This window comes from Lepisosteus oculatus, chromosome 10 (assembly GCF_040954835.1).
Source record: "Lepisosteus oculatus isolate fLepOcu1 chromosome 10, fLepOcu1.hap2, whole genome shotgun sequence".
Classification (NCBI taxonomy): domain Eukaryota; kingdom Metazoa; phylum Chordata; class Actinopteri; order Semionotiformes; family Lepisosteidae; genus Lepisosteus; species Lepisosteus oculatus.
In genome coordinates, this window is record NC_090705.1 from 28,730,307 (window position 1) to 28,749,670 (window position 19,364).

Consider the following 19,364-nt stretch of genomic DNA (forward strand, 5'->3'; position numbering starts at 1 on the left):
TAATCATGTAATAAAATATTTACTTCTTAAGGCACTTGTGAGGGAATTTTTAAACCATAATGTCAGTGTTAATTACAATATCAATAAATTACATTTTTCTCTGTTGAAATGGTGGAAAGCTGTCTGATTCTAACAAGATTTAAAACAGAACTGATCTGTTAAATACCAAATGTGTAATACAATTTGTTACAATGTGTTATACAAATACAACGTTTTTGCTTTAAAATAATGATATCTTGCAGACGATTTACATTATGTATTGCCGCAGCAAGCCAGAAAAAGAAAATAGATTTTATAAATAGTTGTAAGAATAATTGTTTGTCTTTTGTGGGTGAGAAGTTCAGCAAGCTTACACCTGTACGCTGTATATGCTATTGGCCCAAGTATTTGGGTCAGGGCTGAAAATATAGTACAGGTATCAGCCTACAGGAATCCCACTGGCCTGATTCCACAGTGCCCTCTTGTGGTACAGCAGGGAGCTGGTCTCTCCATTAATTTAAATATACCATGATAATTTTTCCATACATTTGTGAGAAAAAAATAATTAAACTCTTTGGAATCATCTGTGTTCCTGGATGAATTCCTCCTAAAAATAGATACACAAAATTTGATTAAACATATAACACACAAAAAATTGTACTTTTTCTTGTCAATATTAAACACATTGTTTTTCACTGTCTATGCTGGACAAAGTATGTTATCCTCTAGGATAATTACCTCTATTAAAGATAATTTTTTGGAACACATTCTTAGGTTTCTTTTGCTCCAAAATCTACAACATCTACCATTACATTCTTTCCACTATGTATATCATTCCCTTCTCTTCAACTTCTCTTTTCTTGACTCTGCATCCATCAGTAAACTGGCTTCACATATGAAATCCACCACCTGTATATTAGATCCCATCCCTGTCCCTTTATTTTAGTCCTGTTTCACTTCTCTCTGCCCCATTGTCCTCAATATACATTGGTGTTGTACCTATGATCCTCAAAATTGCCTCCATTACTCCATGCCAAAAAAGCCTAACATGGCTCTGAACAATCTAAACAATTTTCACCCCATCTCCAACTTACCCTTTCTTGCAAAAATTCTAGAATGTGCTGTTACAATTCAGTTATATAAACACTTAATTGCAAATAACCTTTTGAACCCCTTTAATCTGGCTTCTGGAAACTTCACAGCACAGAAACTGCCCTGGTCAGAGTCACTAATGATCTTTTTATAGCTTCTGATTCTGGTTCTCTTTCTATCCTCGTTCTTCTTGATCTCAGTGCTGCTTTCAACACTTTTAACCATGATATCTTACTTTCTCATCTTGAGACTGTGTTTGGAGTTTCTGACACTGCTCTCAAATGGTTCAGGTCTTACCTCACTAATCACTCTCACTTTGTCTCTCTTGGTGGATTTAGGTCTGAAATTGGAATTGTTAAGTCTGGTGTTCCTCAGGGCACGATACTGGTCTCCTTACTTTTCAGCATTTACATGTTTCCACTTGGTCAGCTTTTAAGATCACATGGCTTCAACTATAATTTCTATGCTAACAATACTCAAATCTACATCCATACCAAACCTGACACTGGGATGTGACTGTCTCTACCCTATCTCATTGCATCTCTGACAAAAACACATGGATGATTCAAACTTTCCTTCATCTAAACTGTGACAAAACTGAAGTCATGCTTATTAGTATCCCCCTTCAGTTTAGTAAAGCCAATGTTGTAACCCTATCTGTGGATGGTACCTTACTTGAGCTTCAGTCTAAATTTAAAAACCTGGGGGTTATATTTGATTTAGGCTTTGACATTCGACCCACATGTGCAGCATATTGTCAAAACATCTTTCTTTCACCTCAGAAATATCGATAGACTACCTCCTGTGTTATCACTAATTGTGTCTGAAAAGCTGATAAACACATTTGTCTTCTCCCAAATCGACTACTGTAACTGTACTCACTGGGGTTTCTAAATCCACATTGAATAAACACCAGTATGTCTACAGTTCATCAGCCAGAATCCTGAGCAGGTCTAGTACAAGCGATCACATTACTCCTATCCTGGAGTCCTTGCGCTGGCTTGCTGTCAAGTTTTGTGTCGAAAATCCTCATGGTCACCTATAAGGCTCTGCATGGCTTGGCACCTCAGTAACTGTCTGAGCTATTATCGCCCTACTTCCCATGTCGCAGCCTTGACTCTTCTTATTCTGGTCTCCTATCTGTCCCCCAAGCCTGTCTACACTAAATGGGTGACAGAGCCTTCTCCTGTCATGCCCCAAAGATCTGGAACTATCCCCAATGATATCAGAGAGTCACCTTCTCTAAACTCCTTCAAATCCAAACTCAAACCCTTCTTCTTTAGAAGAGCCTTTACTTAACTGGTTCTGTTATTTACCCCTTTGCTCCTACTGTATTTAGTAACACCATCTACTGTGTCCTCTATCTGTATTCTCATTGTGTGTATCTTGTGTATTCTTTTTACTGTTGTTGTACAATATTGTTGTTGTATTTTATAAAGGTGTAATATGAAATAAAGTTTATTTTTATTATAAAATTTCACATTGAATATACACTTTGCAGGTTTTGCTGATATTGATCCTCTGTCATACCGTATTTAGTAGTGTTCAGTTTGATCATTCCAGTTTTGAATAAAGTCTTTATGAAAACATACATTACTATCAATGTAATCTTTTTGGCAGGGGGTAAATTCTATTGCAAGACACTGTACTTGCTTATGTCAATAGATTCACATTCGAAACTGCTATCATTTTAAACTGTTACTGACCAAGATGGTGAACCTAAGACTGAATTGTCCTCACATGGTGTAGTGAACATCTTAAAACAATAAGGCACTTCTGATAAAGGTGAAGAGGCAAGAAATTAAATATTACTTTTTTAACACTGGCATATCAAATATTGTTGATATTTGTTTTGTTGTTTTACAGGCTGAAATGGTGAATGCTGCTTTCCAAGTGCAAAGAAGCTTTCTGAAACTGGCCAGTTTACACCAGCAGCCACCTGAGGTTGGTTGTACCATTTCCCTTATTAATATATTACTAAAAATAAGATGAATATGTTCAGGAAGAAGCTAATCGGTTTCGGAATCTTAGCGTTACAAGATTTAGTAGTTTGTTGCACAACCCTACTGTTGTTTGTGTCAAATGATATTTCTCAACAATTTCGGTCTTAAATTAGTCTCCTCTCGATGATCACATTTGCAAAATGGTCATTGTTTCAATCACACCAAGTACTATTTAATAAAATTTGAATTTGAGTTATTGAATAGGTAAAAAAAATCAGTACAATTAATTGTTCAGTACAATGTGTTATTTGTGTTAGTATTTTGTGCTCTTTTAGTTTCTCCATGTTGTTTCTATTAACCTCATCATCCATGTTACAGAGTCTGCGCTGATAAGTTCTTTATTGACTGGGTGGAGCTTTAAGTTTAAAAAAATATTCTGCTGTGAGAATTGGAGCTGGTGATGGAATTGTAGTCAGCAAAGTGTGAATGGGCTACAGTGTCAGTATATGGTTTCAAGGAGTGTTGTGCTAAAAACAACTAAGCTAAAGTCTAACCTTTAGATTTGGAGGAAGGTGACAACTTTATTGTTCACCATTGTTAATTTTAAGTTTTATTTCTATACCAAATTTGTAAACATTCAGACAAAAGAATGAAATATTTAAAAATATTGTAAATGAACTAATATATAGATGCCAGCCACACTTTTCACCAAGCTTCAGATCACTCTATGAATTGGCTTCATCACTCTGCTCTCCTCCCCACTGATGGGTGATGTGTGGTGAGTGTTCTGGCGCACTATGGCTGCCATCGCATCATCCAGGTGGATCCTGCACATTGGTGGTAGTGGAGGGGAGTCCCCATTACCTGTAAAGCGCTTTGAGTGGAGTGGAGTGGAGTGTAAGCAATTATTATTATTATTATTATTATTATTATTATTATTGTTATAAGCTTGTGTCAACTGTCAAGTTTTACATTGATAATTATACTATGGAAATAAATAACAGACAGGTGCTGTTAGTCTTCTTTATATAGTCCGGGATTGGACTTCAGACCCTCAGAAAATGTTCTGGTGACTTGGAATCCAAAAACATATCCTGATGTGATCAGTTTCACACTATCATTCCTACTGTAAAAGCAAGGAGAGTGGGAAGATTTACAGTCATTAGGATTCATTTTCTTGGCTGCTATTTCAAACATCAATACCAACTCTTCTGTAAATGTGAATATTGAAACAGCTTCTGAAAAAACGAAAAGAGAAAATTTATTGTTGACCTCTGCAAACTCCCCTGCAGGTTACTGGCCTTCATCTCATGGCAATATCAAGTTGTTGTTTTTTTTTGTAAATATTCAGCTAATTTGTTTTGTATTTTAGTATTACGTCTATAATTTGTACTAATACGCACAATTCACAATGTTGTTTTTTTGTACAAGAATATGGGATATTGAAATGTGGGTACCCACATTTTTAACCTTTTCCAGATTGATAAAAAAAAGATTAACCAATAGAAAATGTTAATATAATGGAAAGTAATTAAAACATAACAAATGAGAATTTATAGCATTAGTTGAGTTCTCCATCTTTTGTTTTCAACTTTTGGTGGTGAATTCAAAATTGGATTGTCAACGTAGTGTTAAACATAGAGCAAAGAAAGTAGCTATTGTATTAAGAATTGCAGGTTAAGACAAAGGTTTAACTGATGTGTACAGAAGTTTGCATTCAGCAGAAATGATTCAACAGTTCATAATAAATATACAGGTGCAGCCGTTCAAAATGCATGGTAAAACCCCATACCACGCGAATTGCGAAGTTTAGCGCATTATACCACGTGATATATACGTGATTGGCTGGCCAAAATGACAGAGAGGCAGCACTCGTGGTGCATTGGTTGTTAGTGAAACAATTGTTTCATTTAATCTCTTTACTGTGCATAAATCCGCTTAATATTGAATATTAATATGGAATTTTACAAAGAAAGGGAAATTTTAGTAGCTGATCAGAAAAAGAAGTGAAGCATAATGTGTCTGAAGGTCATAAACGATATTAATTTAGGAATATAATCATATTATGTAAACTCTATATTGCTGGTATTGGTATATCTGGTATTGGTATAAAAATACAAACCAGTATTCCACTTTCTTCAAAAACATTTTAAGCATCAAAGTCTTTCATTTGGTTACATACTGTGGTTATTTTGGAAAAGTTTTTATGTGCTCCTTCTGACTACAGTATGTAAGTTTATATACTTCATAAAAAGTTATAATGTTTTAACCTTTTCTATGACTACTTACGCTCATTATTGCAGTAAAAAATGCATACTTTTTAGAATTTGATTAATAGAGAATGTAATATGGAAGCGTGTATCTAAATAAATTAATATTGATATACTTATATACACATATCTCTAATTATTACAGTAGTACACTTTCTTTGTAAACATCTGCATCAATTTGACTCATTCACCCGCAATTACTTGGAAACCTTTTGCCTGCCCCTTTCAGTTATAGCTTAAGTTGTCACGCAGCACATTGGTGTGATGGTTTTGGCATATGACTTGCATACTGGAGGTCAGGGGTTCGAACCCACCTGTCGCCATGAGTTTTCTTTTAACAAATAAACATTTCTTTGAAAAACTAAAATAGTAAATATTATCAACACTATATTGAATTTGTTGGTATTTCTAAATATCACAACACATTCAAAGTTTTAAATTTATTAATAACGACTAATAATTTCGAACTGCTTGTATTTTAAAATTGTATTTTGTTTGGGGGATTTGTGACTGTTTTCACAATCTTCAATTCATTAAACGTCTATTTTTGAGACAGGGTGTTCCAGACCTCTGTTTAATTTCTGAAACTCCCTCTGTATTCCATATTTTAACCTTTTCTATGAACACTTGCGCTCGTTATCGCAATAAAAAACCTCATACTTTTTAGAATCAGATAAATAGGGAATATAATGTGGAATTGCTTATTTAAAGAAATTAATACCAATATTAATTTAAGGATCGAAATATATGTATTTCTGTAGTTGGTCGTATTACTATAATCCACTTTCTTTGTAAACGAGTGTTATTTTAAATTTGACTCATTCACGCATGATTACTTTAGAAACATTTTTAAGCTGTTCGTCACAGCTGTGTTTCAGAGCAGCCCGTTGGAACAGCTGGTTTGCCGATAGGGGTTTTATCTAGGTGATCTGAGTTTAATACCTGGTTTGGGCACAAGTTTTTCTTCTAACAAAGACTGTTTAAAAAACTAAAATAGTTAATATTATGTACACTATATTAACATTTCTTGTGTTTTTTTATATATTATAACATATTCAATGTTAAATGATATTAATATTAATGAAATATAAACGTGAATGACACAGAGCCTGCAACCTACAGATTTAAAGATTGTGATTTGTGAAAAATTTCACAGCTTTTATTTAAAAAATATCTAGTACCTGGTGGCATTTTTAGAAACCTTAGTTTGAAGCGGATCCCAGGTGCAAGTGACTTCATAACGTGAGAAGGCATTATGCTATATTTTTGTGCTTCAATTGAAGCCTTCTGAAGTCTCTCAAAAACATAAAAATGTAACATATTGTGTGGCATGATGGGCAACCCATTCTTTTAATTTGAAAGAAAATAAAAAATAGGAAGCAATAACATGTGTGCCTCAGATAGACATTTAATGGTTTTAAAACCCATAAAAACGGGTTTAGTTAAAAACACGAAATCCACAAAAAGCGGGTGATTTTTTTCCCTTGAGATCAGCATAGAATCTTTGTGTAAGATGTAAGTTTTTTAACTTTTTAATTAAACATTTTAAACATTTCAAATTTGTAAACACAACACACATTTCCTACAGATACAGTACAATTACATTCTCCTGTCTTCCCTTGGTGTGAAGAAAATTAGCAGGTGGCTGAGAAAATAACGCACCGCCCACTGAGCTCAGTCAGAGAAGAGGCGGTACTGTAAGGAGACAGTTCTGCAGCTTGCAGTGTTTATGGTACTGAGCGTGTCTGCCTTAATAATGAAATGTAAATAATTTATTTTAACTTGAAATGCTTCATTTATCATTAAACATAGCTTTACCACTACCATCTACTGTATGTACATTAGGTATATACTATGTACTGTATGAGACCATATGGCTTTAAAGCCACTGCATTACAGTATGTGTGAAATATGTTTTTCACAATTGAAATTTAAAGTTAAATTATTCTGATTAGTCATTGCTGAACTTTGCATTAAGGCACAATATAGATTATCTCAATGTGGATGTAAACCTGAAAGAAGCACGTCTTTTCAAAACAAGCCAAATTAGAATAAAAAACTATTTTTCATCTATCGAAGTAAGTAATGTTTTTTTTTGTCAAATAGCCCTACCCTCTTTTTTAATTAATTTAATATTTAAAATACTGTAAAACACAGTTTAAAATTAAAAGTCTAAACAATATACAACTTAAATTCTATAATTGGAAAAAGATTGTCCCTCAGCATTGACTGGGATTTGAAACCAGGTGTTTTCTGGCAACAGCCCAAATGCTTCCACGTGTTAAGCTTTCACTGCCCCATCTGGCGGTTTTACAACGTATTCAGTCTGACAACTGAATATTTTTTAAAATGTGCAATGCCCCACAGCACACACTGTAATGTACTGCATTCTGAATGGCTGAATCTGTATCAATCGTCTTTGGCCAGTGAACCATGCCGTGCTATGCTGCGTTACCACTAATGCAGTAATGAGGATTAAAAGTTTCATATGTAATTAAGCCAAATACATTTCTTAAATCTTGCATTCAACAAAAGTCTTGAATGAGAAACAAAGCCAAGAGATTAATTTTATATGGGATGAGAGATAACAACCTGCTGTTTCTTATTTTTAGCCCACTATTTCTTTTTGCTCTTACAGGCAGAACTGGCCACCTTCCTGGAGCCCATCTCAGAAAAGATCCAGGAGATCCAAAACTTCAGGGAAAGGAATCGTGGTAGCAAGCTGTTCAACCATCTGTCAGCTGTCAGTGAAAGTATCCCTGCCCTTGGTTGGATTGCTGTGGTAGGTCTCGGCTTTTAAACATTTCATATCCTGCTATCCTATTCATTCTTTGGAGGATCATTAGGGTGCCTAGAAGAGCTGATAAAGGCAGGAGGCTAGTCCATTACAGTAAGCCTCACAACTAATACAGGGTTTATAGAAAGCCTACACATCCTTTCCATAGTAACAAATTGGAAAGGAAAACTGAATTTTTTAAGACAACACTCAGGATGAAAACAGATTTGCGGTAAATACATCCTCCATATTGGTTCAACTACAAAAACATCACCAAAACATTAAAAAAAACACGCTACTGCTCACCATCAGAACAGCCTGTCCATAGACCACTGGTGTCCAGTTTTCAGTAAACTGATGGTCCCACTGCTGACAAGGTTGCAAACACCAACTTGCTGAGAAGTCTAACTTGGGAGATTAAATAAATTGGGAGATCAGATACAGGGAAGAAACAACCATACAAAGACAATGTATGTGTGTACAGCAACTCTTAGTCTTTTCTCAGCAGCACCTCTGGGGCACAGGCTACATAATTAATGTGCCATCATTGCCCTCAGTAGTATCTTAAGGCAGTGTTGTGGTTATTTTTCTTTTCTTTCTAGGTGTCGCGCTTCACCCCACCTAAGCTAGACATCTCCATCGGCCCCTAATAGTCTTACAAGGCTACACTCAAAGTCCCCTAAGAGGCTTGTGGGTATACAGATACATGTTGAAAGCTCCAGTGGGGCTTCTGTTGCTATGGGGATACATCAGAAAGGTCCTGTGTGGGACCTTCTGGACCTGGCTCCTTTGGCCTGTCTGGGTCTAAGCCACTGGCTGATGTGGAGTCCTTGTGTCTTCATAGGGGGCCAGCCGGTCCCAGTGCAGCACAGCTACCAGTGACAATGCCCGAGCCTCACCTGGTAGAGCACATCCAATATCTGACTAAGCACAGTAAAGGGGCCCTCCCAGGATGGTGAATGACTGACTCTTTTCCCTCTGAGGCTTATAGATCCACACCAGCACACCAGCAGAAAAGGTCCATCCGGCCTGGTGGACATCACACTTCCTCTTATGCCTGGCTCCTACTTTAGACAGATGTCATAGGGCAAATGCATGTACATTGCCCATGTTTTCCTAGAGGCTGATTAGATACTCTGTTGGAGACCACTTGTCCCAGTAGTAATCCAGGGGCCTACTGAACTTCATGTTCACTGGGTACACAGTTCCTGCCCCAGCATCAAATCTGCTGGAATACATTCAATAAACTCTTCACAAGTGTCTGTCCCATTCCTCATGGTGAGTGGCAGTAAGGGGTGATAAACTGTGTAGCAAGTGTCCAATTGAAGCTATCCATCAACCCATCACTCTGGAGGTGTCATGGAGCTGTTCAAATCTTATAGATCCCTAAACCTCCCCAAAGACAGCTAACTCGAATTTCCAACCCTGGTCACTATGCAGCTCCTCTGGATAACCTAACCTGGTTAAAATGTTTTCCAGAAGAGCCTCTACACCAGTGACAAGCAAAAAGTGATTCCACAAACGTTTACGTAGCTCATTTATGCAACTACTTTTTCTAGGATTTGGTACTTATTTTTCAGAATGTTTTGGCATTTATTATTCACCTAGAAGTTGTGTGTTACAATGTGTAAATAAAGGTAAATACATTCTAATTTAATCCATCTTGATTTCAGGCTGTTAGGCCAGAAAATGTGTAACTTTCGAAAGGGTTGTAGACTTTCTATTGGCACTGTAGGAGATATTTTACTGCTGAGAGTGGAACAGCTGAGCTGCAACAAGGATGGATACATCCTCTGCATTTAGCCTTGTTCAGGAAGTAGTGAATCACTCTACTCTACTCTCAGACTAAGTACTAAAAGATTTTATTAGTAAATATTTAGAATGTTTAGTCAGTGCTTCATAATTTTGTGAAAACCTGGGTATAATAAAATGACAAAATGTGGCAGTCATTAAATCAATTATAAAGATAATTTCATGGCAGTCATTAAATCAGTTATAAAGATAATTTCACCTCTAATGTCAGTGAGTATCATTTTTACCTCAGTACAGCTTAATAATAGAGTAATAATCAGACCCAAAATTAGACAGCACAAATGTTTATTATTGATAAATAATAGATATTTGTCATGGGCCATTGCACATACGTTGGCTAGTTCTATACTATGGAGGTTCCTTTTTGCAAAAAAGTTTGGAAAACCTGCTGTATTAATTAAAACACTACGAAACAGATAACGTTTGAACCAGAAGTGTTTTGAAAATAAAATTATATGAATTTTAAAAATGCTGAATGAATTTACTGAGAAAAACACACAAAACATTTCATCATATATATAACAGAGTTGTAGTGAAAGCTCATGGAATCTTTACGGGACTGGGAAAAACTCGGAGCAGCAGAGCACAGACATTAACTGAACAGACCTTAGTATTTTCTTAAACTGGTCTGTTTTTATACATTTCTGCTCTGCATTTTTGCATTGCTTACTTAAAAAAATAGCATGGAACATTATGGCTATAGATAGCATTTTGTTTAGGACAAGGATCCAAAGCAATGTCCAGTTCTGAAGCAGAAGGAATAAACTGAATGCAAAAGCCAACAGAAGCTCTCTTTATACAGCAAAATAATATCCATCGTCTTAAACCATCATAATAAGGCAACTTTACCGAGGACTACAGTCATTGCTAACATTCCTAAAACCTACCTCTTTCCCCAGCTACAACAAAATTGAAGAATTGTATTAGTCAATATTGGTTTGTGTAGATAGGAAAGATACATTGTGATTCTAATAGATTAAAAATAAATTTTCTTACACTGGTAAGAAAAAGGTTGTGAACCCCTGTGAAAGATCTCCCTTTAGAGGAGGGGGAGGGGGTCTCCACACAAACCGTAACTGTATCTTCCCTGGATAGCAGTGGTAATAAATACTTCTCCCATCTTGGAGATGCTTCTGTGCCCCCAGGTGTAAAACCATCAGACTCAGGAAATCTTTCATTCCCACTGCAATTACACTTTTAGAAAATTCCAAATAACTTCCTTGTCTCTTGTTTCTTTTCTCCTGTAACGCTACTGTATTCTCTTCCCTTTTGATGATGTTTATTTGTTGTTGTGTTGTGTGTTTGACTGTGCCGTAAAACAAATTTCCCCTAGGGGACAATAGAGCTTGAATTGAATACTAACAGTCTTACTAAACAATGTTTAGTAAATTTTCACATTTCTCATTGAGGTCAAGGAGTCTAGAGACCATTCTTTCAGAAGCCTTGTGTTTTTCTTCTTGTAATGATAGCTGCATCATGAAGAGTCACATTCACCTAGAAAAGAGTGGTCTGCAGTTAATTGGGTGTTACTCTGTGGTCTTGGCAACTTTCTTAATTTTCTGGTTTGTTCTTTTAGAGATTTTTGTAAGATGACAGCTTCTAGGTAGTGTGGCTATGGTATTGAAATTTCTCCATTTATAGATTGTCAGTGGTTTGTTGAAAACCAAAATCCTTAGAAAAAGTTTCAGACCGATGAGCAGTCCTTTCTGATTTCCTTATAATCTAAAAACCTGTATGGTGAAGACCAGTGTCACAATGTTTCTGATCATTATACAAGATGGGGCCTTTTAAACTTGGCCCCCAAGATCGACCAAATTATTTAAACACCTGATTCTAATTATTTCTTTAATTGAGTGTATGAAACTAGGGGTTCACTTTTTCGTATGTATCTATTGTATGTACCTGTTCCTTAATAACTCACTGTTCAGTTCATACATCATTTTAAAGCCTGTTGGATATTTAGACTTGGTTTTGATCCAAATATTTTTCCCTTACAACTATAAAATTTCCCTAGTTATCTTTGAGATTCTATAATTTCCAATACTCTCTGATAAGGATAAGATCTTCAAATTTTATATTTTATATCGTTTATATTTTACCAAAATATTTTTACATGAAAAAATGTATTTGAAACCTCATTCACATTTTTTTTAGAGATTATTACTTGTGTAATTACTTTAACTGATTATTTCCTTCTCTAATGTTTTTCTGCTTCAGTCACAAAAACCAGGTCCTTATGTCAAAGAGATGAATGATGCAGCCATTTTTTATACTAACAGGGTGTTAAAGGATTACAAAGACAGGTAAGTCTTCATTTCTTACAGAAGCTTAAGGCTGAGAATTAGTACTTTATATTTTAGAAAATTACATTTTAAAAGAATAACAATGCTCACCAAAAGTACTTGGTCAATAAAGTAAAAAATGGTATATGTGATTAATATGAAAAATATTATTCATACACACTATGGTATCCTACAGATCCAGCCATTCAGAATGCGTGGGAGATTCTGCAGTAGTTTGCACTTCAGTGTCTGTGGGATACTGTAGCTTTTTAGAAATATTCAGTTGTGGGACTGCACCACTTTGTAAAACCGCCAGGTGGAGCAGTGAAAGCTTAACGTGGCATGCGGTAGGCATGGTGCATCATACCGCATTATACCACATGCAAATTGAAATATAATAGTATCTGGAAGCACCTTGTAAAACCGCCAAGTGGAGCTAATAAAGCTTAATGTCTCATGTACAGCATTTGAGCTGTCACCAGAAAACACCTGGTTTCGAATCCCAGTCACTGCTGAGGGACCATCTTTTTCCAATTAAGAATTTAAGTTGTATACTCTTTAGACTTTTAATAATTTTAAACTGTGTATTACTGCATCTTAATCATTGAACATTAATAAGTCAATATATTTTATAAATGCAAGATTGCTCAGTTGGACAAAAGTACACGACCTTCCACCTTCATCATAAATATTTATTTGCATCAAAGTCTTTAACTTGGTAACTTACATGGGTTCTGGTTTTAACGTGCTTGTTCTAACATTATTAAGCTTATATTCTGTAAAAAGTTATAACGTTTTATCCTTTTCTAAGAATATGTACTGTAGTAAGAACACCACGTGCTTTTACTGTAAAAACATTAAAGTTGTACTGATTTAATACCACTTGATAGAAATATTAATATGGAGTCATGTAACTAAGCAGCTAAAATATTTTGGAAACATATTTTGGACATTTTGGAAACATTTTGACATTCGTTTTTTTAAAAACTTGTATTGTTCTTATAGTGGTAATGGAGAACATACTGTATAGTATGTTGAAACCAAACCATGACAGTGAAGACATGTTACAGCTTCAAGTAGGCCAGTGACTGTTGTTTACTATGTTGAGACAAGGTTGTGTAACTTTGCAGACATTATTCTGTACGCTGAAGAGTTATAGAGCAGGCATGTCGTGTATCACCTCTTACACTGAGTCCGAACCCAGCTGTCGCCATTAGTTTTCTTTTAACAAATAAACATTTCTTTGAAAAACTAAAATAGTAAATATTATCAACACTATTGAATTTGTTGATATTTCTAAATATCACAACAAATTCAAGTTTAAGTGAGTTAAGTGATTAACCATTTCTATGAATACTTGTGCCCGTTATCGCAGTAAAAGAAATACATACTTTTTAGAATTTGATTAATAGGGAATATAATATGGAATTGCTTATCTAAAGAAATTATTAACGATATTAATTTAAGGATCTAAATATATTTATATAGCTGGTAGTATTACTGTAATCCGCTTTCTTTGTAAACTCGTTTTATTTTTAATTTTGCTCATTCACGCATGATGAAGTATTATGAACACTATATGAACTATATTAATTATATGTTTTTTTGTTATATATATATATTATCACATATTCAATGTTAAGTTATATTAATAATGAAATAAAAACATGAGTTAGCAAACGTGAATACTGTCAACTGTTCAACCGGTTTAATACAAAACATTTTATTCAGTGGGGCAATTTAACAGACTCAAGCCTTAAAACGAAATCATATATATTGTAATTAGAATCAAGAATAAAAAAGTGGTATTAAAAATACCAATTAAACTATAATAATGTGTCTGGTCATTATTAACAGTATTAATTTAATAATAATAATAATAATAATTTCAAACTTGTATCTTTTCATTTTTTTCTTCGGTTTCATAAGCTGCCATCTTTAGTTCAAAACCTGCGGTACGAGGATTTACCGTGCATTTTGAATGGCTACATCTGTGTATCATTTTTGGCTAAAATCATATTAGAATCCAGTACAATCAATTAAACAAAAGTATTGAGACTTTTTTTCTTTAAGGTAAATTGAGAGTGTAAAGGTTCTTGCATATTCCATTAAGCCAATAGCTATATGAAGTCCATTACAGCTTTCATATACACATTCTTTATGTAATCATTTGAGATGGTTTTCCAGACCTTTGCTTCAGTGTATTCTTGGAATGTTCTCACTTTAATTTTTTCTTCAGGATTTAAATAATCCTCTTGGTCTTTTGTTTATATTGTTCAATTGTTGGTCATTGTTACACTGCATGGCAAAGCACCTCCTAATAAGTACGGAAGAATTTTGTACATTAGTGGGTCAAAATGTTTCTGTACACTTCAGAATTCATTCTGTTGCCATTATTATCTACATAATCAAATAAGAGATTTGAGTGTGTTTTATGTTAGCTATTATTGTGTTTCATGACTGTATCAGAGGGAGACTGGCATAACCCAAGTCGAGCCGGTACTGCTATGTGAATTTAATGAGTGTATGAGATGCATCCTGGTGGTGCAGGCCTGAGAATGTGTGAGAAACAGTTGGCTGAACCCAGGTATAGCCAGTAGCTGCTAATTGTGTTTGAGTGTGTGAGACACAGCCTGGTGGTGTGGCATTGAGGTGCCAGTAGCTATATGCTGACAGGAATTTGAGGATCATACTAGCAGGACATGAGGTGCCAGTAGCTGCTAGTGGAGTTACAGCAAGGACCATTGCATTTTCTATGTTCTTCAGTATAATAATAATAATAATAATAATAATAATAATAATAATAAGTATAGCAATAGAATTAGATATTTCAAAGTTGAGGTTCACAGAAAGATACAGCTAACACCATAATAGTCAGTACTTCCCATTTTACCTTAATTTCATTCTTCCCAAGGCTCCTATCATAATTCCAGCGTTTGTTTTCTGCTTTACAGTGATAAGCGACATGTAGACTGGGTAAAGTCATATCTGAATATCTGGACAGAGCTGCAAGCCTACATCAAAGAGCACCACACTACAGGGGTGGCTTGGAGCAAGAGTGTGAGTACTGTACTGTTTTTGTACCAACAGGATATACTGAGCTGCTGAGAAGCTCAGGTCTCATGTTTTTGCCTTCACACAGTGTCTTCTGTTGCAGCTACTGGTATATGCTAAAGCTCTATAATGCATTCTCAGAAAAAAACATTGATAAGAAAAGTTGAAACTTCTCTGAAGTGTAAAGAAAAGCATTAATATGTGTAAGTTTTAAAAAAGTTTCCTTGTTTTGCATTTTTGTTACAATGTAATTATAAATATATTGTCAGAGGCACAATTGATGCATTTGAAGACTATTTGGAACAGTATGTAATGTTTTAAAATGCTTACATATTATATAATAATATAAGAAGTGTAATAATAATGTATAATGTATCATAATAGAAAAAATTCACATAGATACAGTGAACAATAAAACACAGATTATATGAAAACAGGGCAAGCTGTTTACTCAGACATTTGAGTTGGAAATGTAGATGTAAGTTCCATATTGTACATTACAATACATTTAAGAATAGTTTTTGTTAGAATAGTATCTCAAACTGAACTTGAACTTTATTGCCATATGTAACCGGTACTGGTACAATAGAATTCTTACTTACAGAAAGTCTCTCGTTTGTAAAACAAGTGTAAAAAACAAAACAAAGTGCAAACAGTGCATCAAGACAATGTACAAACAAACAATAGACAATGTGCAAGTAAACATGCAGACAGTTTGAATGTAAACAATACAGACGTGTAAACAATGACTGGAGACGTACAATAAATAAATTACAATGAGGTAGATGGTGATGGTGTAGGTGTGGTCCAAGGGGGATGGCTGAATGTGTTCGCCAGTCTCACTGCTTGTGGATAGAAGCTATTGAAGAATCTAGTGGTAAGTGACCATATGCTCTTATATCTCTTGCCTGAGGGCAGTGGGGTGAAGAGCTCATGCCCGGGGTGGTGACTGTCCTCTGTGATGGCCAGAATTCTACCACGGCAGCGGTCCTCATAGAGCTGTTTAATCTTGGTGAGACCGCAGCCAATGATCTTCTGGGCCATATTGACCATTCTCTGCAGTGCCTTTTTTTCTTGCGAAGAGGTGTTGCCATACCACACGGTGATCCCGTTGGTGAGGACGCTCTCGATAGTGCAGCGGTAGAAGTTCACCAACACATGTATTGGCATCCCCCATCGCTTGAGGCACCTCAAGAAATAAAGGCGCTGCTGAGCCTTCTTCATGATAGAGTCAGTGTTCACAGTCCAGGTTAGATCTTTAGAGATGTGAATTCCCAAAAACCTAAAGCTGGTGACTGTTTCCACTTCCGTTCCATCAATACTGAGTGGGGTGTGAGTGTGTGGCCTGTGTCTCCGAAAGTCCACTATTAGCTCTTTTGTTTTCTTTATGTTCAAGTCCAGGTTATTGCTATGACACCACCTAAGCAGCTGTACAACTTCATCCCTGTAAGTGGACTCGTCATCATCACTGATCAGTCCTATTATAGTGGTGTCATCGGCAAACTTAATGATGCGGTTGTTGCTGTGTCTTGCTGTGCAGTTGTGAGTAAATAGGGAGTACAACCTTGGACTCAGACAGCAGCCTTGTGGGGTTCCAGTGCTCAGGGTGAGTGGTGTTGATGTTTTATTGCCTATCCGCACCACCTGTGGTCTCTCGATAAGAAAGTCCAGCAGCCAGTTGCAGACAGAGTTGCACAGACCTAATCCCCTGAGCTTTGTCACCAGTTGACTGGGTATGATGGAATTGAATGCTGAACTGTAGTCCACAAACAGCATTCTCACATACGAGTTCTTAGTGTCCAGGTGTTCCAAGGCTGTATGCAGAGCCAGGGAGACAGCATCATCCACTGATCTGTTGTTCTGGTAGGCGAACTGCAGGGGGTCCAGGGACTCTGTGATGGAGGAGTTGATGTGTGACAACACCAGCGTCTCCAGGCATTTCATCACCACAGATGTTAATGCCACTGGGCGGTAATCATTCAGGCATGTCACTTTTGTCTTTTTGGGGGTTGGAACAATAGTGGTTTTTTTAAAGCAGGTGGGGACCATGGACTGTGACAGGGAGGAGTTAAAGATGTCTGTAAACACTGTGGTCAGCTGGGCTGCACATGTCCTCAGGACGCGAGGTGGTATCCCATCAGGCCCTGCAGCCTTACAGATTTTCACCCTGCTCAGAGTCTTCTGCACGTCCTGCTCTGAGAGTTTCAGAACAAACTCACCCTGCACACTTGGGGTCTTCTCAGCATTGCCCGTGTTCAGAGCATCAAAGCGGGCATAGAAGTGGTTCAGCTCGTCAGGCAGGGATGCGTTTTTCGTGTCAATCTCCTGGCTGCAGCCCTTGTAGCCTGTGATTGACTGTAATCCCTACCACAGCCTCCGGATGTCAGCGCACTGCATTTTAAGCCGCACTCTGTAGCTCCGTTTGGCGCGTTTTATGGCTTCTTCTAATGCATACCGTGATTTCTTGTACAGCTCTTTGTCCCCTGATTTGAACGCGGTGGATCTATCTTTTATTTTATTGCGAATGTCGTGGTTGAACCAACAGACCAACAACGCACTGACCTGTTCGCAATGGGGGAGGTTTTCAGCTTCTGTTTGTACTCAGGAAGCAACAGGAGAGCGATGTGGTCCGACTTACCGAAACTCGGTTTGGGAAGCGCTTTGCATGCTCCTTTTATTGTTGTGTAGCAGTGGTCTAAAATATTGCCTCCTCTTGTCGGTACAGTGACATGCTGAATGTATTTTTGCAGAACTTTCCTCAGATTGCAGTGGTTGAAGTCCCCAACTACAATTGAGACGGCATCTGGGTGGGAGTTTTTGTGCTTGTTGATAATGTCGTGGAGTTCGCTATGTGCTGCTTCCACGCAGGCTTGAGGTTGAATGTAAACGGTTGTGATAATAGTTGCGGAAAACTCCCTCGGCAAATAAAAGGGTCGACATTTTATGGTCAGGTGTTCTAGATTCGGCGAGCAGGATTTAGAGATTACCTTCACGTCGGTGCACCACTTGCTGTTGACCAGGAAAAAAACGCCTCCGCCTTTGTGTTTGCCGGTTGCTTGGTGGTAAACGGTGAACCCCTTTGGCTGGATGGCGGTGTCCGGGACACATGCATTCAGCTAGGTTTCAGTGAAGGCATAAACACAGCAATCCCTCAGGTCCCTTTCCGCGTTGATCCGACAATGTAGCTCATCTATCTTATTGTCCAGTGACTGAACATTAGCTAACAAAATAGACGGCAGCGGTGGTCTGTGCGGACGCCTTCGTAGTCACGCAAGTACACCGGCTCGTCTTCCCCGGCGTCTGCTGCCCACCTGTTGTTGTTGTTCGCCGCATCTTTGTCTGATCCAGCAGGTGGGGTCCGGTACGTGAAAAAAGTTGTTTGAAGACTTTAAGGAGTCTGTCCTCAGGTTTAAAAGCGTTTGTCTATCATAAGTAATGACAGACATTGAGCGTCCAACACAAAACAAGAGTATTAACGTATAAATAAACATTAAAACAGACACACAACGAGAGAGCTTTCTGTAAACCGTCGCCATCTTTCCAGCGCCAGAAACTGTATCTTAAAATATTAATTTCCACAGTGCAGGCATTTAGGAAAATGTATATTGTTTAATTGAGAACTGTAGAAAGCAGAGAATAAAGCTAAGAGGTAAATGCTCAAATTGGGATGACATTATTTGAGGAGTATCACAGGGATCTGTATGGGAATTGCTATGTTTTGTATTTTATTGAGTTTCTGATAAAGTAAACTAGTCATACTTGCAGATGAAAACAAAACAGCAGGATTGACCAACATTTTTTGAAGCAACAGATTAAATTCTCTTAATTTTTGTTTAGGATGTAGAATTCAAGATGGAGCAATCACTCCACAGATTTGATATTGACAAGTCTAAGCTTAAGCAGGTACAAAAAACAAACTACAAACACAAATTGGGAATTCTAAAAATTATGTTGAAACATCATTAACTCTTGTGGAGAATGTAAGAAAGGAATAAAAAGACCATTTTAAGATATATAGTTGAATTACAGTGTTGCCAAACCGTGTACAATCAACACAACATCTACAGACAAATATAGGACAAACTCATCATAAGACATTTAGCTACACAACACAGCTTTATTGAAAGACAGGTTCAATTTTCCTTAGGCTGTGACC

At 36.8% G+C, this 19,364-nt stretch overlaps 1 protein-coding gene across 2 annotated transcripts in view; it reads left to right on the forward strand.

The window, feature by feature from the left end:
* cap2 (cyclase associated actin cytoskeleton regulatory protein 2) overlaps positions 1–19,364 on the forward strand; it is a 113,124-nt gene that overhangs the window by 49,008 nt on the left and 44,752 nt on the right. For both annotated transcript variants that reach the window (XM_069195060.1, XM_069195059.1), the window contains 4 exons: positions 2,938–3,015; positions 7,923–8,066; positions 12,090–12,175; positions 15,109–15,214. In XM_069195060.1, coding sequence (XP_069051161.1) covers positions 2,938–3,015; positions 7,923–8,066; positions 12,090–12,175; positions 15,109–15,214 — 414 coding nt within the window. The remainder of the gene's footprint in view (positions 1–2,937; positions 3,016–7,922; positions 8,067–12,089; positions 12,176–15,108; positions 15,215–19,364) is intronic.